The 24,598-nt window shown below is 37.9% G+C and overlaps 2 protein-coding genes and 1 non-coding gene across 4 annotated transcripts; all 3 read right to left on the bottom strand.

The window, feature by feature from the left end:
- Positions 1 to 7,052: 7,052 nt before the first annotated feature.
- LOC147852899 (transcription factor GTE9-like) lies at positions 7,053 to 14,068 on the bottom strand. Of its 2 annotated transcripts, none has more exons than XM_087333433.1 (11): positions 13,953 to 14,068; positions 11,473 to 12,038; positions 10,491 to 11,387; positions 10,243 to 10,380; positions 10,059 to 10,144; positions 9,804 to 9,873; positions 9,624 to 9,719; positions 9,415 to 9,542; positions 7,789 to 7,855; positions 7,576 to 7,706; positions 7,053 to 7,463 (listed from the first exon to the last, which is right to left on the bottom strand). In XM_087333433.1, the coding sequence occupies exons 2-11, from the start codon at positions 11,993 to 11,995 to the stop codon at positions 7,182 to 7,184; spliced, it is 2,418 nt and encodes an 805-aa protein (XP_087189559.1). In that variant the 5' UTR covers positions 11,996 to 12,038; positions 13,953 to 14,068; the 3' UTR covers positions 7,053 to 7,181. The 2 variants fall into 2 exon arrangements, with proteins under 2 accessions (XP_087189559.1, XP_087189558.1); XM_087333432.1 differs by lacking the exon at positions 13,953 to 14,068 and adding an exon at positions 13,652 to 13,775.
- TRNAN-GUU (transfer RNA asparagine (anticodon GUU)) lies at positions 8,803 to 8,874 on the bottom strand. Its single transcript has one exon. It is a non-coding gene; the product is annotated as a tRNA-Asn (tRNA).
- A 3,795-nt stretch (positions 14,069 to 17,863) lies between the features above and the next one.
- On the bottom strand, positions 17,864 to 22,614 carry LOC147852901 (omega-3 fatty acid desaturase, chloroplastic-like). The gene is made up of 8 exons (XM_087333435.1): positions 22,077 to 22,614; positions 21,186 to 21,275; positions 19,536 to 19,602; positions 19,365 to 19,454; positions 19,086 to 19,271; positions 18,761 to 18,841; positions 18,480 to 18,617; positions 17,864 to 18,361 (listed from the first exon to the last, which is right to left on the bottom strand). The coding sequence occupies exons 1-8, from the start codon at positions 22,598 to 22,600 to the stop codon at positions 18,188 to 18,190; spliced, it is 1,350 nt and encodes a 449-aa protein (XP_087189561.1). The 5' UTR covers positions 22,601 to 22,614; the 3' UTR covers positions 17,864 to 18,187.
- Positions 22,615 to 24,598: the final 1,984 nt, after the last annotated feature.

Here is a 24,598-nt window from a genome sequence, read left to right on the forward strand (position 1 = left end):
TGTGAGCTTTCAGCCACTGCTGCTATCTCATGTTGCACTACAAAAACACCTTCCTTTTCACAATCTTCACTAGTAGAGGCATAGTTACTCTGTTGTCCTTTTCCTCTTTTCTCATCATTTTGTTTCTTGTAACATTCAGCCTGTGTATGGCCTGGTTTACCACAATACCAGCAGCCATCATCATTTACATAAGTTTGCTTACCTCTACCTCGGTTGCTCCCCCTGCCTCTGTTGTTGTTTCCTCCTCTATGAGCTTGTTGTCCTCTTCCTTGAAAGCCATTATTATTGGTTCTTCCTGAGCCAAATCTTCCATGGCCTCTTCCTCGGCCTCTTCCGGCATTATTATAGAGGGCTTGCCCCTCGTTCTCTGAGTTTCCTTTATTTGCATCATCCATCTGATTCCTTTCCTCTACCACAAGCATTGAGACCAGATCTGAAAAACTTGGGATACTATCCCTTGTGAGCATAGAAGTTTTAAAACTCTTGTATTGAGGTCCTAAGCCTCTTAAGCATATTTCCACTTTGTCATCATCTTCTATCTTCACATTGATAGAAGCAAGTGATTCACATATACTCTTGATTTTTAGGGCATACTCATTTATTGACATCTTACCTTTTTCTAAGGTATTTAGCTCAGTCTTCAACTGTAGCTTTCTAGCTTTTGTGTTTACTGCAAACAGTTTTACCAAACTGTTCCAAGCTTCTTTTGGGAGCATAGCATCCTGTATGTGCCCAAGCATCGAATCTGAGATGCTAAGTGAGAGCCAATGCATTACCTTCCTTGCCCCTTGATTCCAATCTTTGAATGCTTTAATCTGTGCTGCTGTGGCATTTTCTTCTGGGATCTCCGGAGCCTCTTCTAGGTCTCCTTCAATGTAATCCCAGTATCCTTTCCCCATTAGGAAATTTGTCATTCTAAATTTCCACGCCGGGAAATTGTTTTTATCTAGTTTCTCTATAACTATTTGGCCCGCATTCTCTGCAGCCATTATCTCTTCCAAACTAGGTTTTCTGTTACAATTACTTCAACAAGTAACTTTCTGATTCAGATCAGCAAACAGAGAAATACCTTTCTCAGATCTATGCACTTTTGTACTCTTCTTTATGAGCAACTCTGCTCTGATACCATGTTAAGAAAACGTGAAGAAGGCACTCGGGCTCTTCTTATGTGCGCGGCGGATCGTAGTGTGCTGGATCGTTAGCGTGCTCTAAACAGACAGAGAAAGGAAAGGGGACTTACCTCTGTAGTAGCAAAATGGTTTTCTTCTATTACATGTAGAGCTCAACTTGCTCTCGTCAGTCTTCTGGTCTCTCACTCTCTCTCAGAGTTCTCTACTCACTATTCTCTGTTTTTTCTTACTACTTACTTCCTATTCACTCTCACTTACTTTTACCTAAGTCATAAGTTATTGCACATGCAGCTAATTAGCTGCCAGTAGCTAATTAGCTGTCAGTCGCTAAATAGCTGTTCACTAGCTAATTAGCTGTCACTAGCTAAATAGCTGTTCAGTCGCTAATTAGCTGTCCATATCTAAATAGCTGTTTTACCTTTTTGTTCACTAGTAGCTAAATAGCTACTATAGCTTATTTCTCATAAGCATCACATACCATGTTGAGCTTGCTTCTCAACATGAGATGCCTGCAACCCATGGTAAAACTTATGTGAATTACAGTTGTGATCATGTACTTTATTTTTCATAGCCATCACTCGTGATTGTTGATAACTGCGAACCTCTAATACTTGTAAGGCCTACGACAATGTCTCTTGAATATCCAACAACACATCATCCAATGGAATCTTTACCAACAATGCATTACATCTATCTAGAAAGTGTTGTAACAAACTCATCTTTTGTTTACGAATTGATGCTTGATAAATTCCATAATATCGTGTAAACTGTTGAATATTGGAAAGAGAAATATCCCATGGCGAAACACCGTGGACATTGACTTGTCTTGTAAACTCCCCCACCCATTGTCCCATAGCCTAGCTACCCTCATTTCATGAAGCTGGTTGACTACGTCGAGACTCTATCTTGTGGTGGGTCAACTGTTGTAGCGAGCGCGCCAACACCAGGTACGACTTGACGCCATGGCGGTGGTATGGGACGCCGATCGAGGCTCGAGTCCGTCTTGATCCCTTCGCTCGAGGGTGGTCGGGTGGATCGGCACCCTTCTTTCTCTCTCTCCTTTCTTTCTATCTACCTAGATCTATCCTTATCTAATGCTTACTTTAGTACATGTCTCTAATAATTTCCGGTGTTTGATGTCATTCCGCCATGAAATGGCCTAAATGACCACATCGAAAGCAATGACCGGCAAATGATCCCCAATGCAATTGGCAACGGAATGACCTCATCTCCTCAGTCTTTATGTTTAGCCACAAAGGTTTCTTTTTTGTTGTATTCCATAGCATACATAACCTATATCTATTATATGCTTTGGCATTTGGGGCTACTATCACCTTTCCCAATTGTTCAATGACACCTTGAATTATAGGCCATAAAAACGAAAATTTACACTCTACCTCCACCCATATTGGACACTCTTGTTTCAAAATTTCCTGAAACTCAGCTAGTGGTTTCCAAGGGACAATATAGACTAAATTATTATTGTAAAAGACCGGCAAACGTGATAACAATCTATCCCGTTGTTCTTCGGTTTGAAAAATGACCTCAAAAAACCCGCATGGACCTTTATACACATCTTCCACACTATTCCTACCAATCATTGCATTTAGCCATTGCACCACCCAATTTACTAAAGGGTTTTTCCTTGTAAAGAAACAAATAATGCCTCTCTCATGAAACATGGAAAATGCCTTTAAGATTTCTCTACGTGGCATCTCCACCTCGACAATCTCATCCTCTTCTACATTGGCCACCATATCTGTATTATCCGGTAAAATCTCATGGAGTGCTTCATCATCAACTACATGCATTACATCCCAATATTGCGCATTCCTCTCCTCCTCACCTTCTCCCATCACATGTGCATATGATGGTCTTGGCATCATATCTATATCCCCCTCATGCATATTATTAATGCCAATCTTTTGTTTCTTCAAAATAACCTCATCTTCTCCTTCTCCTCTCTTAATTTGTATTTGTCTCTCAATCATTCCTTCATCCATTGCTTCCATATATACTACGCCCCAATTATAAGGAAAAGGAAATTAATAGCAGGATGATTAACCTGAAATAGACACGATGACATTCGAGCTTGCCGTCGAAGAAGAATGTTGTTGTAGCACTTGCCCAATTATGTCGATGTAGCCGCGAATAATTGTTCCTCTCGCGTCTCCTCGTCCTTCTTCTCCTCCTCCTCCTCCTTCTCTTCCTTGTGATTTTCTAATTTTGTCCTACTTTGTTTCTCTGATTTTCTCATTTCTCCGACTCCTACTCCTCCTCTCTCTCTCTCTCTCTCTCTCTCTCTCTCTCTCTCACATACACACACACGTTGAGACGACATCGCTTCACATTGAGATCATGGCCATGGAAAGGGTTGTTGACCACATGCTTAAAGTTCAGAAAAGTTCCTCACATCAACTTCCTAGAATCACATAGGAAACAAACAAAAAGATCCACAGTTAGATCAAAGCAACAACAAAAAATTCCGGTTGGATGCAAGATATAGGAAAATGGTTTGGAAGATGGGATGCAACACACTTGTTTCATAATGCATCACTAGATTGCTCTGTAAATGAGGCCTTTTTGCAACAGCAATGTATTATGACATGAAAAAAATGTGGAGGCTCATACATCACACATTATACTACATGTGTTGCACCTAAGAACAAAACGACATTCTTTGCCAAACGGGGAAACCGTACACATTGATACATGTTAGAGCCTATCCCATTGTCTGCCATCCAAACCATTGCTTCCATGAGATTTTAATCACACAATTGTGATGAGAATAGTCGACTATGCACACTTTGCCCAAAACAAGGAGTGTGAATATCACGCTTTGATACAATGCTTTGCCTTTGATTGCATTTGATTATGTTCTCCACAAACCACTGACCAAACCCAATCTTTGCACGAATTTCTCTCACGGTCACAATGTGCACTCTAATTACAACGTTCATCGGTAGGATTCTTGAACATCGAGAGTTGTTACTCACTTTCACATGTGTTACGTGAAATATAATATTTTTGGTCTCAAGACTCATAGGTCATATTTGACTCTTGATTGCACCATTCATCGGTAAAATTCTTGAACATCAAGAGCCGTTACTCACTTTCACATGTATTACATGAAATATAATATTTTTTGGTCTCATAGGTCATATTTGACCTCCGTAGAGAATCTATCTATCTCGTGGATTGCCACCAATTCTCATACTAATCAATTGTATGAGCTTGTATAAACAAGGATTTCGTAAGTGTTGCTCTTTATTTGCTTAAGAGTTAAATGTTAATTGTTGAGCACTTGGTATTGAGCACCCATAACCAACACGTGTAATTTGATATTGTTGCTTTTTGTAAGCTTCCAATGAGTTGATAAGGTTAAATATTAAGAAATTCCATGAACAAAACAACAAGATGCATAAAGAGTTCCAACAAAATAATAGAGAGGTTTAAAATTTTTACTTAATAGAGTAATGAACAAGTTAGATTAGCTAATTTACTTGTTTAATATATATTCGTTATTATTAAATCTTATTTGTTGGGATAATAATTTGGAACTCTAATTAATAGAGTAGTGAACAAGTTTGTTTAGCGAATTTTCTTGTTATAATATTTATTCGTTAGTATTAAACCTTATCATAACTTTGCAGAAATAAGAAGTCTAGAAGATCTTATTATCAAAATTATGAACAACAATCCACCCATGTAAGTAATGTTGTAGAAGAATACTTCAAGAAAGCATGTTCCTAGAGTTCCAAACTTTTTAATATACCTTTGAGCTTGATTTTGTCCAACCAAATGGATTTTACTCCAGAAAGTTTACTAGATATTAGTTACATATAATCAATGATCAACCCCAAGTTGTCAAATTATCCCCACGTGTATTCTTAGAGTGCACATTTTGTGATAGTGCCCCAAATGAAGAGTAGCTATTGTACAACCCGACCATATGTGTCAATAAGGTGCCAATGTAGAAAATCATAGATGAGTAAGACAAAATGTATTTAGGAAAGAATGAAGTAAGGTAACAGGATTGAGTAGTCAAATTGACTAGAAGAATATTCTATGGCAAGTTACGATGTACTTAGGCTTGAAGTACTATCTAGCACTAGTTGGGTCATATTAAATGATAAGTTAGTTGACAGAAAAGGAATGTCTCAACTCTCCACTATTATCAACTAACTTGCACATTTTATGTGATATTGTGACCAAACAGAGAATATAATCAATCCAGACTCTCTATCTCTTACACAATAATTGTGACTATTATCTGTCCCCACTAATTGTGTAGTCGGCTAGTCCAAATCCCATCTAAGCTCTAAGGTGTAAGCGCATGGGCAAACTAACATTGCAAGCAACTCTCATTTGTAATGGAAAGTTTGTTTTCATATATACATCTTTGTGATTGTAACTCAATATGCATCTAATCGATTCTCAATATTTCTAACAATAGCATAAACAAAGGAGCCATCAAAAGAGTTGTTGGCAACGATATTATGTAAGGGAGCCAAAGGAACATCATTATATCCACTAGCCTTTAAATAGCTTTCTAGATACATCAAAGGTGCTTTGGCTAGCAAAAAGCACAATGCATTCAAGAATTATGTGATACTTCTCCTTTTGGGATATGAAGCAAGCTTTTTGTGGATAACACACTTGGAGTATTTTTGGGTAAGACATAAATAAAAGGGGCTTACAAAAGGCAATTTTGTTTATTTAACCATTCCACTGTCCACATGGACATGAATACCTAGTAGTACCTTTAGAAATAGCTTGTTATATAGATCAATCATGCAAATGTACATAAATATCTAGTGAGCTTTAAATAGCATGTTATGTATCCTAGGTCATATCTTCTCTTGGTTTCAAAAAATGTCCATACATTCAGCAATTTGGTGACATCTTAAATGGTTCCATTTAACACATTCCAACGGTTGTCTCCAACACATTCAGCAACCCGGTAAATAATAGCCCCATGACTAAAACATCTTCAAGCATATATATAGATTCTCTAAATATAAGTTAGCAATATCGAAAACCCATGTAATCATATGCATATTAAGTTAAATGATTACATGCTTAACGATGTTTAGTTAAATGATGTTTCATTTAACTATACCCTTGGGAGTGAATTCTTTTCTGAGGCCAACAAACATATATGCCATAAAATATGTACGAGTATAAGTATCTACTTGGCTCACATAAGGGGGCACTGATTGCATCTTCAAATATGCATGCAATTTTCAATAAGAATACTAGTTACATACGTAAACATATGAGCAATGACTGCACACTATCACTATTAATAATAAGAATGGTTATGGCATCTAGAAACATATATACGATGTATACTACAGTGAAGAATCATATAATACAAAACACCCATTGGAGCCATAAAGATGATAATATGATCACATCTTCAAATATTCATTGCAATTTTCAATAAGAATACTAGTTACATACATAAACAGATGAGCAATGACTGCACACTGTCACTATTAATAATAAACACAATGTGAATGGTTACAGCATCTACAAAGAACAATGGTTGCATCTACAAACATATCCACCACTGAGGAATGATTCAATACCAAAACACCCATTGTGACCACAAAGATGACGAACCAAATACCTTCAGAACTACTTTCGACAAATGAGTGCTATTTCAGCAACACTCATATGTTTAAATAATAAGACCAATCGGTGCATCCACATATATGTCTGAAGTATCCCACCGTGAAGAATCATGCATTTTGCATCCACGATAACGAATAAATACCTTCAGAGTTCAACAAACGAGCACTTGTTTCAATAACCTCCCATCTATAAGTCACTTGAAGAGATTGCCAACCTCAAATATTGATTAATCCAACCTTGAGAACAGATTGGATTCTGTTTCCAATATGGACAGACAGGATCGACAAGACAAGACAATTCCCGTGAATATTATATTACAACCTCAATCATGTTACAAAACTTCCCATTAAAGAGGGAAATATATACACATAATTTAAATCCATGTCTGAAACGCCAATATGGATCTATAATCTATCTCCCAAGACACGTGTCTATTTCACATTTTGTACTGCCTGTTTCTTCTTCTTCTAAGGTTCCTGCAGTATCTTGCTCTTCCTCTTCATCCACTTTCATAAAAAGACCTAACCGTTCGAGAGGATTACCACAATTAAAAGCAAATCCTCCCAAGCCCCCTTCAGAGTGAGCGGATTGACTCTGACTCATTATAGGAATAATATGCACTGGGGCACTACCCAGCATCTCTAAATCCTTTAAGTAATCGCCATTTCCATCAATCTCAACAGTCTTTTCCATCTGTATAAATAATAGAGTTGAAAATTATCAATATACCACACAGGATTTGACAATTACCAGAATACCCAAACACCATGACAAAATGATTATTTATTGAATACAGAAACACTACCTGCTGAAGAATTAAACGTGCTGCTTGCCTTTCTGCTTGCCTTTCTAGCTTAGCTTTTGCAAGAGATTCAGCTTCAGACTTCTTGCGAGCATTTTCTGCAGCTTTTCCCTCAGCCTGAAGTCTAGCTTTTTCTGTTTACAATATAGAAATCAGCAAAATCCCATATATTCGCAACTACTAATCTATTTTATTTTACAGGCATCAGAACTTTACCTTCTCTTTGAATCCTTTCCAATTCTTCCCTCTCTTTACGCAATCTCTCTGGATCAGTACCATTCTTCTGGTAAAGAAAAGAATCAAGTAAACCTCAAAATGTCAACATAGCTGTCCGTCTCTACTAGAATTTATAGATGACAAATAGCCCCATTTAAAAATGCACGCCTACCCCATTTAAAAATACATGCCCATTTGACAATATCAAATAGTGAAATATTTATTTACAACAGGCATCAAATAGAAAATTATTGGAACTGAGAAAGGGCAGAAGTATTGCCAGAGAACAAAAATATGCATCCAAGAAAATTATTAAAACTTCGAAAAAGCAGGACTATTGGTAGGGGATACAATTGTACACTTCTATGAAAGCCCATGCGTGATAGAGGTCCAATTAAAAGAAAATACAAAGAATAGCTTTCAAAGTTAATATAGAATCCCAATTCAGAAGGAATCAACAGGTAGAAGAATTAGTTAACACAAAAGGATCCCAATTCAGAAGGAATCAGCAGTGCCAGAACAAATACTTCAGAAATAGTTAACACAAAATATACATTTTTCCAATTTTTTTCCTCCATAAAATGTGCTCTATAATGAAATTGTTAGGTTTCTAATATATTCATGTTGCAGAATAAGACAGAACAAAATATACGTTTTTTCTACATCGTAGAGACAAGCATTATAGAATGCTTTCGCAAGCTATCATATTTCTTGATTGTGTTTAAGAGTCAAAATGCTTTAGCAACTATGCAAAAATCTGTCTTTGAGTGATTTGAAAGCATCTTAAGATCCATAAAATTCAGAAAGCTCAAAACAGTTTGTTCTTACTGAACAGCTTACAGAATCTTGATAATATAACAAATAACTAATTTGTACATGGTTCATCTGGAAAAACCCTTCATGGGTTCTGAGAGCTGTGCAGCATCAGAAGTTCTGGAAAGTTACATCCAAAACTGCACAGTTAGCCATACATGAGCAGATATTACCATCATTCATTACTCGAAGGAGATGAATCTCCCCGGGTAGGACTTGAACCTACGACCAATCGGTTAACAGCCGACTGCTCTACCACTGAGCTACCGAGGATTTTGTACGTAGCTCAAAATTATAGAAACCCACTTCCATAGAATGTCATGTCCTAGACAAATCTAATATCATATTTCTAGTTGGAAGAGATACACTAGAAAAACAAAAAATATACCAAAAAACAAGAACATTATGAGTGTTTAGACATGTAACACAACAACAATAGAAATTTGTATGTATAATTCAAGACAGTGCAGCCATAAATGTCAAAATATAAGTGCCAATCCATAAATGTCAAACTATAAGTATCAAACAAAATCGATTCTGAATAGCTACAAGACAAACACAATAACCTAAAATGTCACAATAAAAACGTATCTCAATCAGCCTAACTTCTCGATGTACCTCAAAAATAATAGGCTCCTAATAGGTAGAAATCAAAGTAAATTCTAGGTGCAAAGAGCAAAGACAAAAACTACGGAGAATGTAAGAGATATAGGCCTAGCATCAAATAAAAAGAAGTGAAACTCATGGCGCAAAAAACTCCAAAATGCATTATCTTGCAAAGATTGCTATTAATATAACTGGGGTCGTATGTACCTTAGAAAGAAGACCATGAGGCATGGTCTTCTCCCTTGCTTTCAAAATAGTATCAGCAAATCGATTCTTCAAGAGGGCAGCTCGAAGAAGCCTCTCAGAGGCCTGTGAGTCAGGAATACTGTCTTCAGCTGCATACAGCAAATATGTCAGTTTACAAACTTACAGGAAAGCATAAAAACAATTACCAGAAACTACAACAAAATACACACCTTGATTGGCCTCTGCTTCTGCTTCTGCCTCTGCTTCTCTATCAGTGACACTAGGTCTGGAAAGGGACATCTCCTCATCCAAGTCACTTAATGGTCCTGTAAAAAACAAGTACTCAGCATCTTTTGCAGGAAACCATGGCTAATGTCATAACACAAACATATTTGAAGTTAAGAACGCACGTTTTGCATCATCTATCTTCACCGTGGGGCTGCCAATTGGCTGGAGGTTAGTAGCTGAACCCTCGGGTTCCTGCAGTGGGGAAAGATGCACAACCACCCACAAGGCCACTAATTTTTCAGCCTCCACAACTTACATAAATGTATGTATACATGCATGCAGAAATCTAACACTTGACTTCTTGACACGCATGAGGATGGATGCTGATGACAATCGAATTAAACTGTTCAAACCACAGAAATGAACATGTCCTGCACCTTTCCAGGGGTCATAATCTTCGTCTGACTAGGTCGTGGATTCTCAGCATCTGACTCACTTTCAGATGAACTGCCAGAATCAGAATCTACAAAAGAAATAGAACTCACACATTGTCAAAGGGAATCGTTGGGATAGATTTGATCAAATTATAAAATAACAGATTGTAAATGCACAGGAACAAACCACTAGAAGACGATGAATCACTGCTTGAACTGCTGCTAGGGCTACTGACTGCGCCAGTATCTTTACCAATAAGGACTGGAGCAAAAGTTTCTGGCACATCTTCCCCAATGTCAATCTCTTCATCTTTGGCATCAATATCTGCAGTTTCCAGATCCACAGTTGCCACAAGAAGTAAGAAACTAAAAGAACAATGGAATGTTTGTCCTCCGAATTAACAGCACATTTAGAAATCGGAACTCTGTTCTAACCTTCAGCAGCAGACTTAGCATGATTAAGATGTTTGGACTCTACAGTAACAGGCTTCTGTTTGGAATCATAACACACTGACTTGATTGCAGTTGTTGGGTGTTTTAACAGATCATGCAGTTCCCATAGAGCATCCGAATCCAAACAATCTATCTCAATCGTCACTTCACCATCAACTGGTTTGACATCAGGATCCTTTCTAGTAATTATCTCCATAACCTGTTCTAGTTTATCCATTGGCACCTCCTCTAGCAAGAGACTCAGAGACTGCTTCTCTTCGTAAGTCATCTCCCGAGAATAAGTCTTCCCATTTGGCTTGTCTTCAACTGGTGGATTGCAGCCCATTGAATTCTGAGCAGAAACATATAGTCCAGTTGGAACAGATGGCTTAGCTATTTGTTCCAATGATTCACTAGCATTCGAAACTACAGTATTATACGGCAGACTAAGTTGTTTCAATTTCTTGTCTACTGCTTTCCACCGTTCTTCAAATATCTTCAGCAATGAGTCTGCCATGAGGTGAACATCATGCCCTTTCGGGTTGAAGTTCATAGCATTTGTGAATGTCAATCTCACATCTGCAGCAAATTCCACTGGAGATTCGTAGCTATGTGCCTCAAACTTCATTTTTATAGTACCCAGATCCATTGGATGCTTCACTATCAAAGGATAATCAGGAATTTTAAGAGCTACATAATCAACAGCCTCATTAAACACCCAGCTGTATTTGTGGGTTCTAAGTTTCTTGAGGATGGTGCCACACTGTCTCATTATATCAGCTAGCTTCTTGGCATCAGACTCTGACTTTTGCTTTTTTGGAATATGCAGATCAGAATTTAGATGCAAAGCTCGTTTAACACCACCTTTCGCTTTGGGTTTTCCAAGTATCTCGTCATTGCCTGGCATAAACTTTATCACATAATAAGTTGATTGCACAACAACACCAAACTTGACAAAAAAGAAAGATGAAAAGGAAGGGCAGACCTTTAATCTCAGAATAATCTTCTTGAGTTTGCATCGGCTCACAGATAGATTTCGAGGAGGATCCATTGTTATCGAGTTCAGGCATGTGCAAGAAGCTCCTGAGGTCTAGCTCACGAGCCTCCAACCTTGATATCATACTCTGCACTTGAGTAAGCTCCAATTTCAACTGCTTTCGAAGGCTATTTCGTTCTGATCGGGAGGCCCGAGAGATCCTAGAACTAAAATATGCTGCAGCAGAATTGCATGCATTCATTGGAGTGCTAATTGTATTTGTTTTGTTCCTCCTCATGCTACATGAATCCCCAGAAGCTGTTTCGGAGGGTACATATGATTGACCATGCGAAATCTCTGTTTTCTGGCTTCGGGTATCAGAATCCCCAACTGTTTCCAAACCATACGAATTTGCAGGATAACGATCAAGAGAGAATACCCTGGAGGAAACATGGGTCCTCTTCATCACATAATGGTCAGCACCATGCAGAGTCTGGTGGTTGTCATATGAAGCATATGCAACAGATGCCATAAATAAATCCACTCGTTAACCAAAAATCTACCGTCCCTTGTAACTGCAATGAAACAAGACAAGAAAGCTACAATTATTTACACAGTGCATCATCAATCATTTCTTTAAATAAGTTCTGGATGCGGCTATTTTCTTCAACCAGTTCATGCATTCCAGCTGATATCTACCCAATTATTATGTCATTTCTATTAGCATTCAACAGTCTAATCTCCATCCATGTAATTCATTGAAATAAATATCAATAAAAATCTAAGAAAAGATTATAATATTTCCATAAGTAAATCGCCTGCACTTTTCACATGTCTAGCATTTTTATATGTGGCTAGGTTATATAACTGGAAATTGTAGATGTCAGTTGATGGGGATTTCTACCCACAAATGGTACCTTAGATTTTACCACTCTAGACTCTTTTCTGAAGACATCTCTATGCGCTATATTATTTCCCTGATTCAAATAACAACATACTTCTAACACATTAACAAAGTTACACATCAAGAGAAAAAACTTGCAGATCCGAGACAAGAAAAGATGTACCTACGTTAAGATCTGGATACTATCAAATAAAACCTGTTTAGTAGAGTAAGCAGCTTATGCAAAGCTTGACAGATTGCCTATTCAACAGGGTATAGGTCTATGAATGGATGGGCATCTTAGCTTACATTTAAAGAATGGACGGACATCATTGGCAAGTGTTAGAAGTTTGGTCAGAAACCATAATCCCAGCCTTAAGGGAACCCGAGCTTCTTTGTGAAACACCCACCGACACTAGGTGCCGGTTCAACAACTTTGGCATGAGCCTGCAACTCTAAAATATATGCTTGCAATAACATCTTAATCCACAGGATCTAACATGAATTGTGCCAATCAACAGGTCCACTATATTTCATTGCTGATTTCATGCTTATGATCTATTTATTGGGTGTCATCCTTTCTATAGATTTCACAGTTCATTGTGATAGGGAAATGTGGTATATTACTGACATGCAACATACAAATCCGTTTCTTGAGATTTTGGCATCTGGATCAATGAAAAAGACGCATTTATTTCGCTTAACCAATATGAAGATATTCGCTATTATCTTGATAGAGTAACATGTCCCGAATCTAAGGAACTTCTAACAATTGGCCTGTGGATCACAAATACGACTATCATTGTAATTATATCTTATATCTTTAGTCTGAGGTATGAGAACACATAAAATGGGTAATTGTTGTATCATTCTTTAAGGATAAGATTTAAGTGTTCTCTAAGTCATTGATCTAAATCCCTTCTCCTCACTCGTTGCATAGTATAGAAATCCTCTTGAGAGACATATGACAGCCACCTTGCTGCATAACACATAATCTCTACTGGAAAAAAATTTAAAAAAAGAAAATTCCAATAGATTTTCAACCGTAAGAAATTCCTCTGGAAGAACGAAACCTAAGACATAGACATTTTGCATGACATTCATCTGCATGTGTCTTCTCACATCTGTACACACAATTATTCCGTGTTCAATTGGACAATCAATTTCTAACAATTAAGTTTTTCCTTGAACCTCTTCTTTTCTAACAATAAGTTTTTCCTTGAACCTCTTCACCAAAGAAAGGGATAAAATCTTTTCCGGAGGTTCTGGTTGGTAAATATAACGCCTCTCGAATGAGTTATGTACCTATGCACTCCAAAGGCCTATGCATACGAAATTCCCCTGTTTTGCCGGAACAACTCCTTGGCAAGATGTCGGAGGAACAAAATTTTGTTGTGGACTATCTCCCACAAATCCAGCCAGCCAGAGACGAGTCCACATATACTCCTAACCCTTTTCCTCTGCAAAGATAAAGTGTGTTGGTGTCGAAGATTAACGGAAACCCTAAAACAGGTGGGAGGGGAGAAGAAAATATCCAAGGGAAAACAGAAGAAGAAGGCAGGAACGAGAAACAGACAAGAATAGAAGGAGTGTTTGGAGGAAGTACCTTAGATCTAGAGAGATCTAGTGTGTGTCTCTCTCACTCTCTTTCTCTGTGTGTGCAGGCAGGGCGATGGGAGGCCTGCGAAGAAGAAGAAGAAGGAGAAGAAGAAGAAGAAGAAGAAGGAAAGAAAGAGATACAGAGGCGTTCGGGTCGGGCCAAGGGCCTCTATTTATACAAATTTGGGAGGCTTCCAGCCGTTGGATTTGCCTCCCCCATCGGACGGCGGAGAATGCTTGAGATCTCAGCCATTCATTTCCATCTGCTCATCCAACCGTCCTCATCCTCCTCCAATTTCTTCTTCCTTCACACATAACCGCCCACGCACACACAAGACCACACACATACATACATACATACACACATACATACATACATACATACATACATACATACATACACACACACACACACATACTTACTTACTTACTTACAAGTTACAATACATACATATACATACATTTTCCCCCTAGACCTTTCTTCTTCACCTTCGGATGGTTGGACTCGATCAGAAGTCGCTCGCTCGACCCCTAACCTCCCCCCCCCCTTACAATCCCAGACACCAATTGTCCGAGCCCATGCATCCTGATCGCATTGATTCACCTCCTTCATGTATGCATCCATCCCGGCCTCCATGAACTGAGCCCCAACCTCCCGATCCGTTACAAATGACTCAAGTACCCTGTGTTATCCCTCGCCTCCCCATGCAACTGTCATGGTAATATTGTCTTGTCTTGACCTTATCTCGATCTCCCCACCATTACCCCACCCCAATAGCGGCTTCACCCATTCCTCTACTAAGTTTCGTTGAAGAATCGTCTCTGACAAAAATGGAGCATTGTATCGAAAGACACTTTTGCCTTTTTGGTAAAACTAGAAAAATGCATGGTCTTTCTCTTGGTAGGCCAAATTGATCAATAACAACATGATACATTGATATTGCGGCCAATTTCATGATAATCTTTGCCATATGCTCAAATTGTAAACTCGACCCTTAAGGGGGTTTGAATGTGGAAATCCCATGGACAAGAAGTGGGAGAAACAAAAAGATAAATTGATACCATGATGACATTCTCGATTAGGTGTGTTGACATTATTATCTAATTGTAAACTCAACCCTTAAGGGAGCCTGAATGTGTAAATCCCATGGACAAGAAGCGGGAGAAATAAAAAGATAAATTGATACCATGTTGGCATTTCGATTAGGCAACACAAATTGAATGCATGTTTACCTCCTTTTACGTCTAAGTGAAATTCATATTTCCAAATCTAGGAGTGATGGACCACGTATTACCCCTTGAAATGCGAAGGGGTATTTTTGAAATATCTCGTATAAATATAGTTCTTCATTGTCGGTATGTTTTTTTCCATAAATATCTCGTCGGTTCTTAAATAGAATATAAGCAAATTCCTTTATGTGGTTTGTAAAATAAATCATTCATGCATCACAAAATTTGTCAAATCCTAAATTTGGAGCTTGGAACATACCAAGACGCATGTGGCCATGCATACGAAAATGTTTTTTTTTCGAGAAGTCATATTCAAAGTGACAAGAAAGAGTAAGAGTGATCAAAATGTTAATAATCATAACATAGAGGTAATGTTCACTCAAATCATAACTTTTAGTTATGAGACGAGTAACGAGCCAAGTGAAGGACCCCACACTTACATGGTAAAAGCAAACATTTCTTAAAGAAGAGGGAAGCAATCAATTTTTTATGTCACATGCTTAAAAAGAAGTCCTCAACTCTTAATGTGATTAAAAAGACCATAGTTTGACATTTGTTGACGCCTACTTCTTGTCACTTTGAAACTAAACAACTCCACACCAATTTAATTTGCACGACCATTTTATTAACCCAATCATTGTGTTGTTGCACCAAACATTCCAAGAAGGAAAACAAATCCAAAACATTAATGTAAACATTCACTATAATGAATGTCTACGTGTGTGCATGTACAGAATACAATAACACAAGAAAGGTAAATACATGTACATTCACTTGTCTTAGGTCTTAGCTTACATCTCGTATAACCTTGGGGAATCTTATTCTTCTTTCCATCACCATAAAAAGATTTGGGGATATATTGGTAGGAATTCATGGATGAGAACGAGTTCACGAACTTCCAAAGTCATATCATCGAGGTTTATGTTTACTCTCTCACGTCACAAGAATAAGAAAGTAGCTTTATTTTGTGCCTTTGAAGGTCATCTGACGTGATTCGAGGATATTAGCATTGTCGATGAAAGCATATATCCCCACGACGCTTCTCGTATAAGTAAGAAAAGATGATCCGGAGCCTAACCTTAGAGAACTTGGCATATTTCAAAATTCAAATTCTTTTTAGATGACAAGCCCATTTAATTGCGCACTTTAAAAAGGTTCCAATTATTGATTTATGGAGCCACGAGCTTTCAATGATACTTCATGGCTTTATAAGTACAACCTCCTAGTTAAACCCAGATATATTCCTTCCATTGGAGTGGGAACTATATATACCTTTCTTCTTATACTCCCACGCACACATTCACACACATGAAATATATCTAGAAGAACACATTTTGTTGTGACTTGTAATACACCAAACATATATCACCCTATAACTTTTCTAATGGCTCAAAAGTGAGCCTTTTGTTCTTCTCCACCTACGACATTGGTAAATACAGTATGAAGATGTTAGTCAATTGTGGAATGCCTTCCTTGAGTGCACTCAAATTTAATGAATGATGTCAGCGGAGGTTTATACACTAATCATTAAGTACACACGAGATCTTGGCTAAACCCATAAATAATTAGTTGAATTGGTGATGAACTATAGAAAGGGCTCTTATGAAACCAATCATGCCATAGATTGAAATGGGAATACATTCTTCAAAGTTTTTGATACACAGAGGATGCTAGAAAATCACAATTACCTCACTCCTCGACAATGACTTACCACATGAGGACTTGATTAATTGCAATTTAAGATGAGGACCACCAAAAGACATGTCAAAGTTTCCATTATGTATTGTTGGATCAATACATGGACAAAAAATTCAAGTTATTTCAAGGAGAATGGATACATATGAGAATAGGATGTTTGGGTTCAATTGTTCATACACAACACTAAATTCCTACGCCTTACAATCCACCCCAAGTTGACCAACCTCCTACACACCCACGCTTTTATGGAAGAGGATGAAATGACATCAAATGATAATGCAATAAGGGACCTATGTGACAATACATGTAAAACAACCAATGAAGTTGAAATGAATGGGACATTAATCCACAATAATGACACAACTCATGGTGGAATAATGGAGAAGAGAGTGTGTACCTACTCACACAAAAAGCAAGGCAAGAGTCGAGATGGATTGGGCATGTCCATGCCAAGATAGAGAAAACTTTGGTATTATAACATTCCCTTAAAACAACCCTTCTTCATGTGGGTCATCCTTCATTCATGAGGTACTAGAAATTACGGCATTTAATTGACTAGACATTGGCAATTACATGAATGTTGGATTAAGGGGCATTTCAACAATGCATATTCAAACAAGAGTAAAAAATATTACAATAATGGACTTCACAATTTGGTTTGACAATAACACAATGGATTGATTGTCAAAATTACCAAAAGTCATACAGAGCCTAGCTACATTCGGAGGGTTTCAAAACATATAAGATGCATACCTTTCCCCATTACTTGTGGCACAGATCATTAGGGTGTGTGATAAAGCTAAATTTTGTCAATATTAAACACTATTCTTAGGCCTGAGTCTCCAACATCGGAGTCTCCACATTATGCTTCTTCATGCACAGTGCCTTCCATTAGCAATGGAAATATGCACAATGAGCTTCATAAGCTTTGGAAAATGAAATTCAAGACACAGGTAATATGCCATTAACTACGGATAAAGAGTAAAGCAATTAATCAAGATGTTGATTTTATAATTTCTCATTTCAAACATGTCAATGGCTGCTTCAATTGATAATATGTTTTTGTGCTTCTGGAAGTTCCTTCCTTTACAGATAAGAAGAAGAATTTACTCTGTAAGAGGGTATTCCAAACAAGCACATACAAAATAATGGGGATAAAATTACAACGAAGACTCGGTTACGAGCAGCTTCGACGACAAACACTGTGTTTGCACATGAAAAATAATGGTGGTAAATTTACAATGAAGACTCCATCTCATACTGGTTCAATGACAATGCTTCATTGGGGTTGAGAGACAAATATCTTCTTCTGAATTATACAATCGAGTGTTTGGAATCCCTCTGATAGAACACAACATCTCCATCATCACTCACAAAGTGATCTTCTGATAAGCTCTTCAGCAAAATCTTCCATAGATGAGCTGGGAATGGCTGAGATTTGTCGGGCTCTCTATAATACTCCCCTAGCACTGGCTTGACAGCTTCAGTCTGTCCGAAACAAATGACATGGATATTAGGCACATCATGGCACATGAAAAACCGATATGAAAAAGAAAGGACAAATCACAAAAGGAAAAGAGACAAAGGATATGCATATTAAACTTACTGCTTCAATTAGATGATAATGGGGTATTTGAGGGAATAAATGGTGAACAACATGAGTCCCAATATCGTGATGTATATTGTTGAACCAACCATAGTCTCGATCGATCGTAGAAAGGCCTCCTCGCATGTAGTTCCATTCCTAAAATTCCATCGATGAGTCATTGCATGCATACATGACCAATCGACATGCAGATAGCTAAGGGGTCTATCTCCAGCCCCTGTAATTTATTACTAATTAAGGCTATGTATGTATATAAATAACAATAAGCAACTGACACTTACCTCTCCTCTGTACCATGGAACCTTTTTATCATATCCATGGTGATGAAGATAGGTGACAACATCGAGCCACACAACAAAGGACTGAGCAAACAAATGGCAGAAAGATCATTTTCATGGATAATTCATAAATATCTCTAGCAATAACATACTGTGCTTAACATAATTGCCTTTTGAGCTCATATTTGCATACATAAATGTGCCATTTAGAGGGGCATAAACAAGTTGACCCAAGAAAGAGTTCATGAAAAAATCTACAAGTAAGGGTTTTCTTTTTATGTAGGCCTTAAATGCACATCATATTTAGGTTTCAGATATAGTCACTCACCCAGTAAGGAACGACATATAGTTTGAGCATCCAAAGTGGTCCTATGGCAACCGTGAGGCCCACGAGCAGAGCCATCATTGTAAACCAACAAGCTGTAGAGGTCAGAACCTCATTTCTCTCATTAGGAACGAATAACGGGCTGCCAGGATCATAATGGCTCCCTTGTTTCCCAGGGCTTCTTGCCCACTTTAAAGAGTGAAAATAAAAGTTAGTAAACCTAAGGCATCTTTTTAAATGTTTTACTGTTTATTCATTAAAAATTGTAAAAATCCAACCAACCAAGTAGAACGGATAAGCGAGCATTGACCACAGAGAGAACCTGCCTTTGCGGCCAAGATCATCAAGGCTTCGGTATAGCTTCTCAGGGATCTACAAAAAAAAAAAACACAATGATAAACACAATGATTGGATGTGCTACAGAGACAGTAAAGAGTAGACAGACAAACTTGCCGGATGCCAAGATTCATCATTTTCCACATGGCCATGGTTCTGATGGTGGGTTCTATGGCTTATCCTCCTGAAGAAAACAAGCCAAACTAAACTTAATGTCACGATATTCAATAGAAAAGGGTTTTCTTAACCCCCCTTTTCAGCTAGTAATTTGTGTCACTAGTAAACATGTAACCATAAATGGGTCAGTCAGTTTATACAGGCATCCGAATACATTGTAATAGTTTTATATTAAGATCTTAAAATTGAACAAGACATTGGAAAAGAGGGCACCATTTTTAGGCTAACTTGCAATATCTTCAGATGTAGAGGGAAGGAAGCCAATCCATGCTCACACAATGAGAATCCATATTGATGCATGGCACAAAATATTGGTCACAAATATGTAGGAAGGACAACCCAATGGAAAACTTAAGTACACCCCAACATTTCACAAAATACATTATGTTCATGTAGGTTGTTGAAAAGAATCTTGCAATTTCTTGCTGTTGCTTGGGTTCCATCATTTGCGGTGCACTTTCTCACTCGTTTGCTCGAACCATGTTTGTGTGACATCAACACTAGAGGCAGTCAGCTGAATTGGGCCTATATTTATTGTATGCAAGATGAGAATTTAAGTACTTTTCTTTCGTATGCTATAAAATGTTGAGTGGCCCATGACTCTTAGTTTGACTCGTACATACGTAAACATTGCACATTAGTGGTATAGAAAGATTTTTTAAGACCATTCTACAGAGATAGAAAAGGCAAGCGTGCATATTATTTTGGTAAAATATCAGTTTATACCCCATGGCATAGCTTTTCATACTATGAAAATCATCCAATGTAAAAATCATAGAAAGACTAAAGAAAACTTTTCATGGCATGGTAACCTAATTAGATTATGACGCAAAGGGCAAGCTAGTTGGACTATATCATGCAACCAAGCCAGAGCAACCTACTTAGATCAAACTAATAATTATGAATAACATATTAACCCAGCAAAATTATTATATAAATGAACTCGATTATTGTATTATTAGATTATAGTGCAGCTTAACTAGAGTTCCCACGGATTAGGTTGCATCATAATAAACCAAAAAAGGTTGATCTTGTCAGGTCACCCGAATTAGGAGGCTGCTCTATAATCTAATTAGGTTGAGCTATGATTAATTACTTTGTAATCATGTAACTAGTTTACTATTAAGATACACAATGACATAATTAAGTTGCCTAATAAAATCCTCACACCAATAAGCTTGCACATGTTTTTTTTCACTTTTTACTGCATATTAAGGTATGAAATAAGAAAAGCATCTGATTGTGCTGATCCATTTGTATTCTCCACAAGAGATTATTCTTCTGTACGTGCCAAAAGAATAGACAATCGGCACTTCCTTTTTCAACGACAGGAGTCACCCACATTTCCATAGCCCTTTCACTTGACCGAGAATGGATAGACATTATCACATTCGATTATGAATTAGAGGTGTCATTAAAGATACATTGGCACCAACTATAACCCTTACCCCGGTTTGACGACGGATATTTTGATGTTACACCCGGCAATGGGGGCATAATATCCAGGGCACTTTTTTTAATATCATGGAACAAAACCAGGGGTATAGACAACAATTACAGAAATTATGAGAGACAGGGAATGTGTCTTACCATCCATGGTAGGGCACCAGTATGGAAGAATGTGTGAGATGCCCAATGACATTATTGAGCGCTTTGTTGTTGGAGAAGCTTCCATGTCCACTGCAAAAGACCATGAGTATGAATGCTTTTATGAGGGTTAGGGTTTAGCGTGAAGAAAGAGAAAGGGAAGAAAGAAGAAGAATAAATGACAGTTTTTAAGGGTTCAGGTTTAGTATGAAGCAAACGAATGAAATGAACAAAAATCTTACCGATTATGAAAACAAAAAGGGCTTCGCATAAAAAGAAGAGAGAAGGAAAAGGTGAAAAAATAAATAAATAATAAGAAATATACTAATCACTAACAGCGTTAAAGTTTAGGAAGACGAATGAAAATAAAATTCTACTTAATCATGGGAAATTTTATTGTTTAGCAGAAAAAAGTCATTCTAAAAACGTACAAATCATGGGAAAAACTAGGTATTTGCAGATAAAGAAGAAACAATGATTCTATGGAACGAGAAATTAAGCTTTGGAAAGAAGAACAAAGAACAAATTAAACAATGATCTACGGAATGACAAACGCAGAAACAAGAACTAGAAACACATAAACAATACCGATCACGAAAAATTGAACCAATTCTGCAGCTTGGCATGGAGAAACAACAAAAAGAAATAGCCAATCCCATACAAATTTGAAGTTTTAAAATAACAAATGAGACATAATTAAGGTCTCCCAGAGAAATAAGAAGAACCTAAAACAAAACCCAATAATCATGTCATAGAGAACAAAAAAACATGCGATGGCAAAGCAAAGCATTAAGGTTTGGCAATGAAAGAAAATAACAAGAAGCATTGTGATAAACCGTAGAACAATGATTAAGACTTTGAAAGATGGAAGAAGAGAAAAAGGGATGTGTGTACCAATCATGGCCGAGGACGAAAAGCGCCCAAAACATGGTGCCTTGGGCGAACCAATAAAGGGGCCATACGAGCCAATTGTCGAGAAAGGCTGCTCCAGCGGCAAGGCAGGCCACCACTACCACATCTCTGATAACATAGCCCACTGATCTCCATGGATCCTTCACCCAACAATGTTTGGGGATGGCTGCGCGGATGTCCGCCAGAGTGAAAGGGGGCGGAGCCGCAGGGTCAAAGACCTGTTCTGTGGTTTCTCCAGGGGGAGGAGGAAGAGGAGACACCATGGTGGCGGCATTACCTGAAGCCATGCTTACGCAGCGGAAAACATGCGGATTGTTGGTATTGCAATGGAGATTGTGACGAAGAGAACGAGTTGTCGTGGTCAGTCTCATCGTCGCGGTGCCGCAGCTGCGCCGGAGTGCATTCTTCACCTGGCTCGAAGCCGAAGCTTCAGTGGAGCAGAGGGGAGGAGGACAAGAAGAAGAAGAAGAAGAAGAGCAAGGAACAATGAGTGAGGATATCTCCATGGCTAGGCAAGAATTGCAGCAAAAACAGGGGCTCGATGTCAAGCCCCTTCCTTCTGTAATGTTGTTACCAGCTCAGCCTTCTCTCTGTATCTGCCTCTGCCTCTGCCTCTGCTTCTGGAAGTCTCACTTTCTGTGTGTGTTTGTGTGGGTGTGGGTGTGGTCTTATCCATCATCAGTCATCAGTCATTAGTCATCATCCCCATCCACACACATACCATCTCCATTCCATGCTTCAAATTTTCTCTGTGTGTTTGTGCTTGTGCTTCTTATATGAATGATTGTGTATACATACATTATACATATATGAATGGTACTGGTATATCAAGTCTCTCAGGCAGGCCATGATTTACATACATACAAACCTCATATTCTCGGGTTCGGATTCCAGTTCTCGTCAATCTTATCGTGTGCTCATTATTTTATGTTGGTTCTTTCCGGCACGTTCCACCTACCTATACCCACAGGGCTTTCGAGAAACCATAATGTCATTTGCCCCAACGAGCTCAAAGAGATGTGGCGCTCCACACTACCTAATTTGGTGGTACCCTATTATGAAAATGACATTCATCGTTATTACAACATAAGGTGAAAACCATGTTATGAACTTTGAAGGAGGAGACGTGCACACATATGAATTATAGATGGTGCGATTACAAACCATGGTCGATCGGATAATTGTCCACTAGCTATATGAACCTGTCTTGGACCTAATAGACTCCTTGAGTACGGTTAACATATGTACATTCACGTTAGCTACTCCCCCATTATAAAACTCACCCACTATAATAGTTCCATAATTACAATGCAAAACAAACAAGAGTGTGACTAAGAGTTGTGTAATCCCAAATAGCATCATCATCAATATGCTCTTTCAAATGGTTGAAGTTTGTGTGCATAAGAAGGTCAATTTGCATTTGTTTTCACATAGTTTGTGCCTAAATCCTCATGGGGAAACCACATTCTCCCAAAGGTAAGAGTTTCTCGAGGCAACAAACATAATAGAAGAAATGAACACAAATATAGCAATAATTTGAGTGAATTAATTTTTTCTTCAACATGACTAAGATTACACAATCGTAAAGTTAAAATCGACCATTAGTAATATCTATGAGTTTTGAGGAACTAGAATCGGGAGAAAAATGTAATGGTGTTCGTTGTAGAAGCATTCAATCCATATATTCTCTTCATTATTTACAAAACGACCATGTTATGGATTTCAATACAAAATATATCAAGAAAGTGTTTTGCATCTTCTCCTATCTCATCCAATGCGGTTCACATGGGAGAGTTTTATAACTCTCCATCGTGGTCAATTTGGTCATATTTATCCGAGAGAGAGTTGCAAGTCTAGGGCTTTTTTGGTGACAACAATCGATGAATTATATATTATATGCTGACTCAAGGTAGAACATCAACAACAAAGCAATGTAATGTTTCTCTTTTCTTGACACTCCCATCCATCCAAGCTCTAAGGTGATAATGTGGTCACTCATGGTAGAGGGACGACAACAAAGCAATATAATATTTCTCCTTTCTTGGGACTATCCTTCATCAAACCATTAAGGTGAGAATGTCAAACCCAAAACCCTGTAGTGCCATTTCAAACTTGCTTGGTGTTGCTTAATCAATTCTCCATGTTGGAGCACTTTGATAGTACGCATCATTACAAACAGTTCTATATCTTCTCTGCCCAATACTAGCATATCAAATTCTATTCCATTTGAAAGCTTGAGTTATCCCATATGATACCAAAACATGTGTAATTGTATGTCAATCCTATACATTACTTTTTCAAGCACATTGTTTTTTGACAAATGCATATCCAACAAGCTTCCAAGTCTCTTCCTTTGGTCTATCCATGTCCAACTTGTGTGACCCATGCCTAGATTAACTTGTATATGTGCACAAACTATTGTGCTTCTTTCTTGGTTGCACCACATATTGACATTCATTCATCACATCACTTTGATATCTGTGCATCAATATTTACGCCATTGT

This window comes from Azolla caroliniana, unplaced genomic scaffold (assembly GCF_043228905.1).
Source record: "Azolla caroliniana isolate FFs.n. ecotype wild unplaced genomic scaffold, voAzoCaro1.0.p SCAF_17, whole genome shotgun sequence".
NCBI lineage: Eukaryota > Viridiplantae > Streptophyta > Polypodiopsida > Salviniales > Salviniaceae > Azolla > Azolla caroliniana.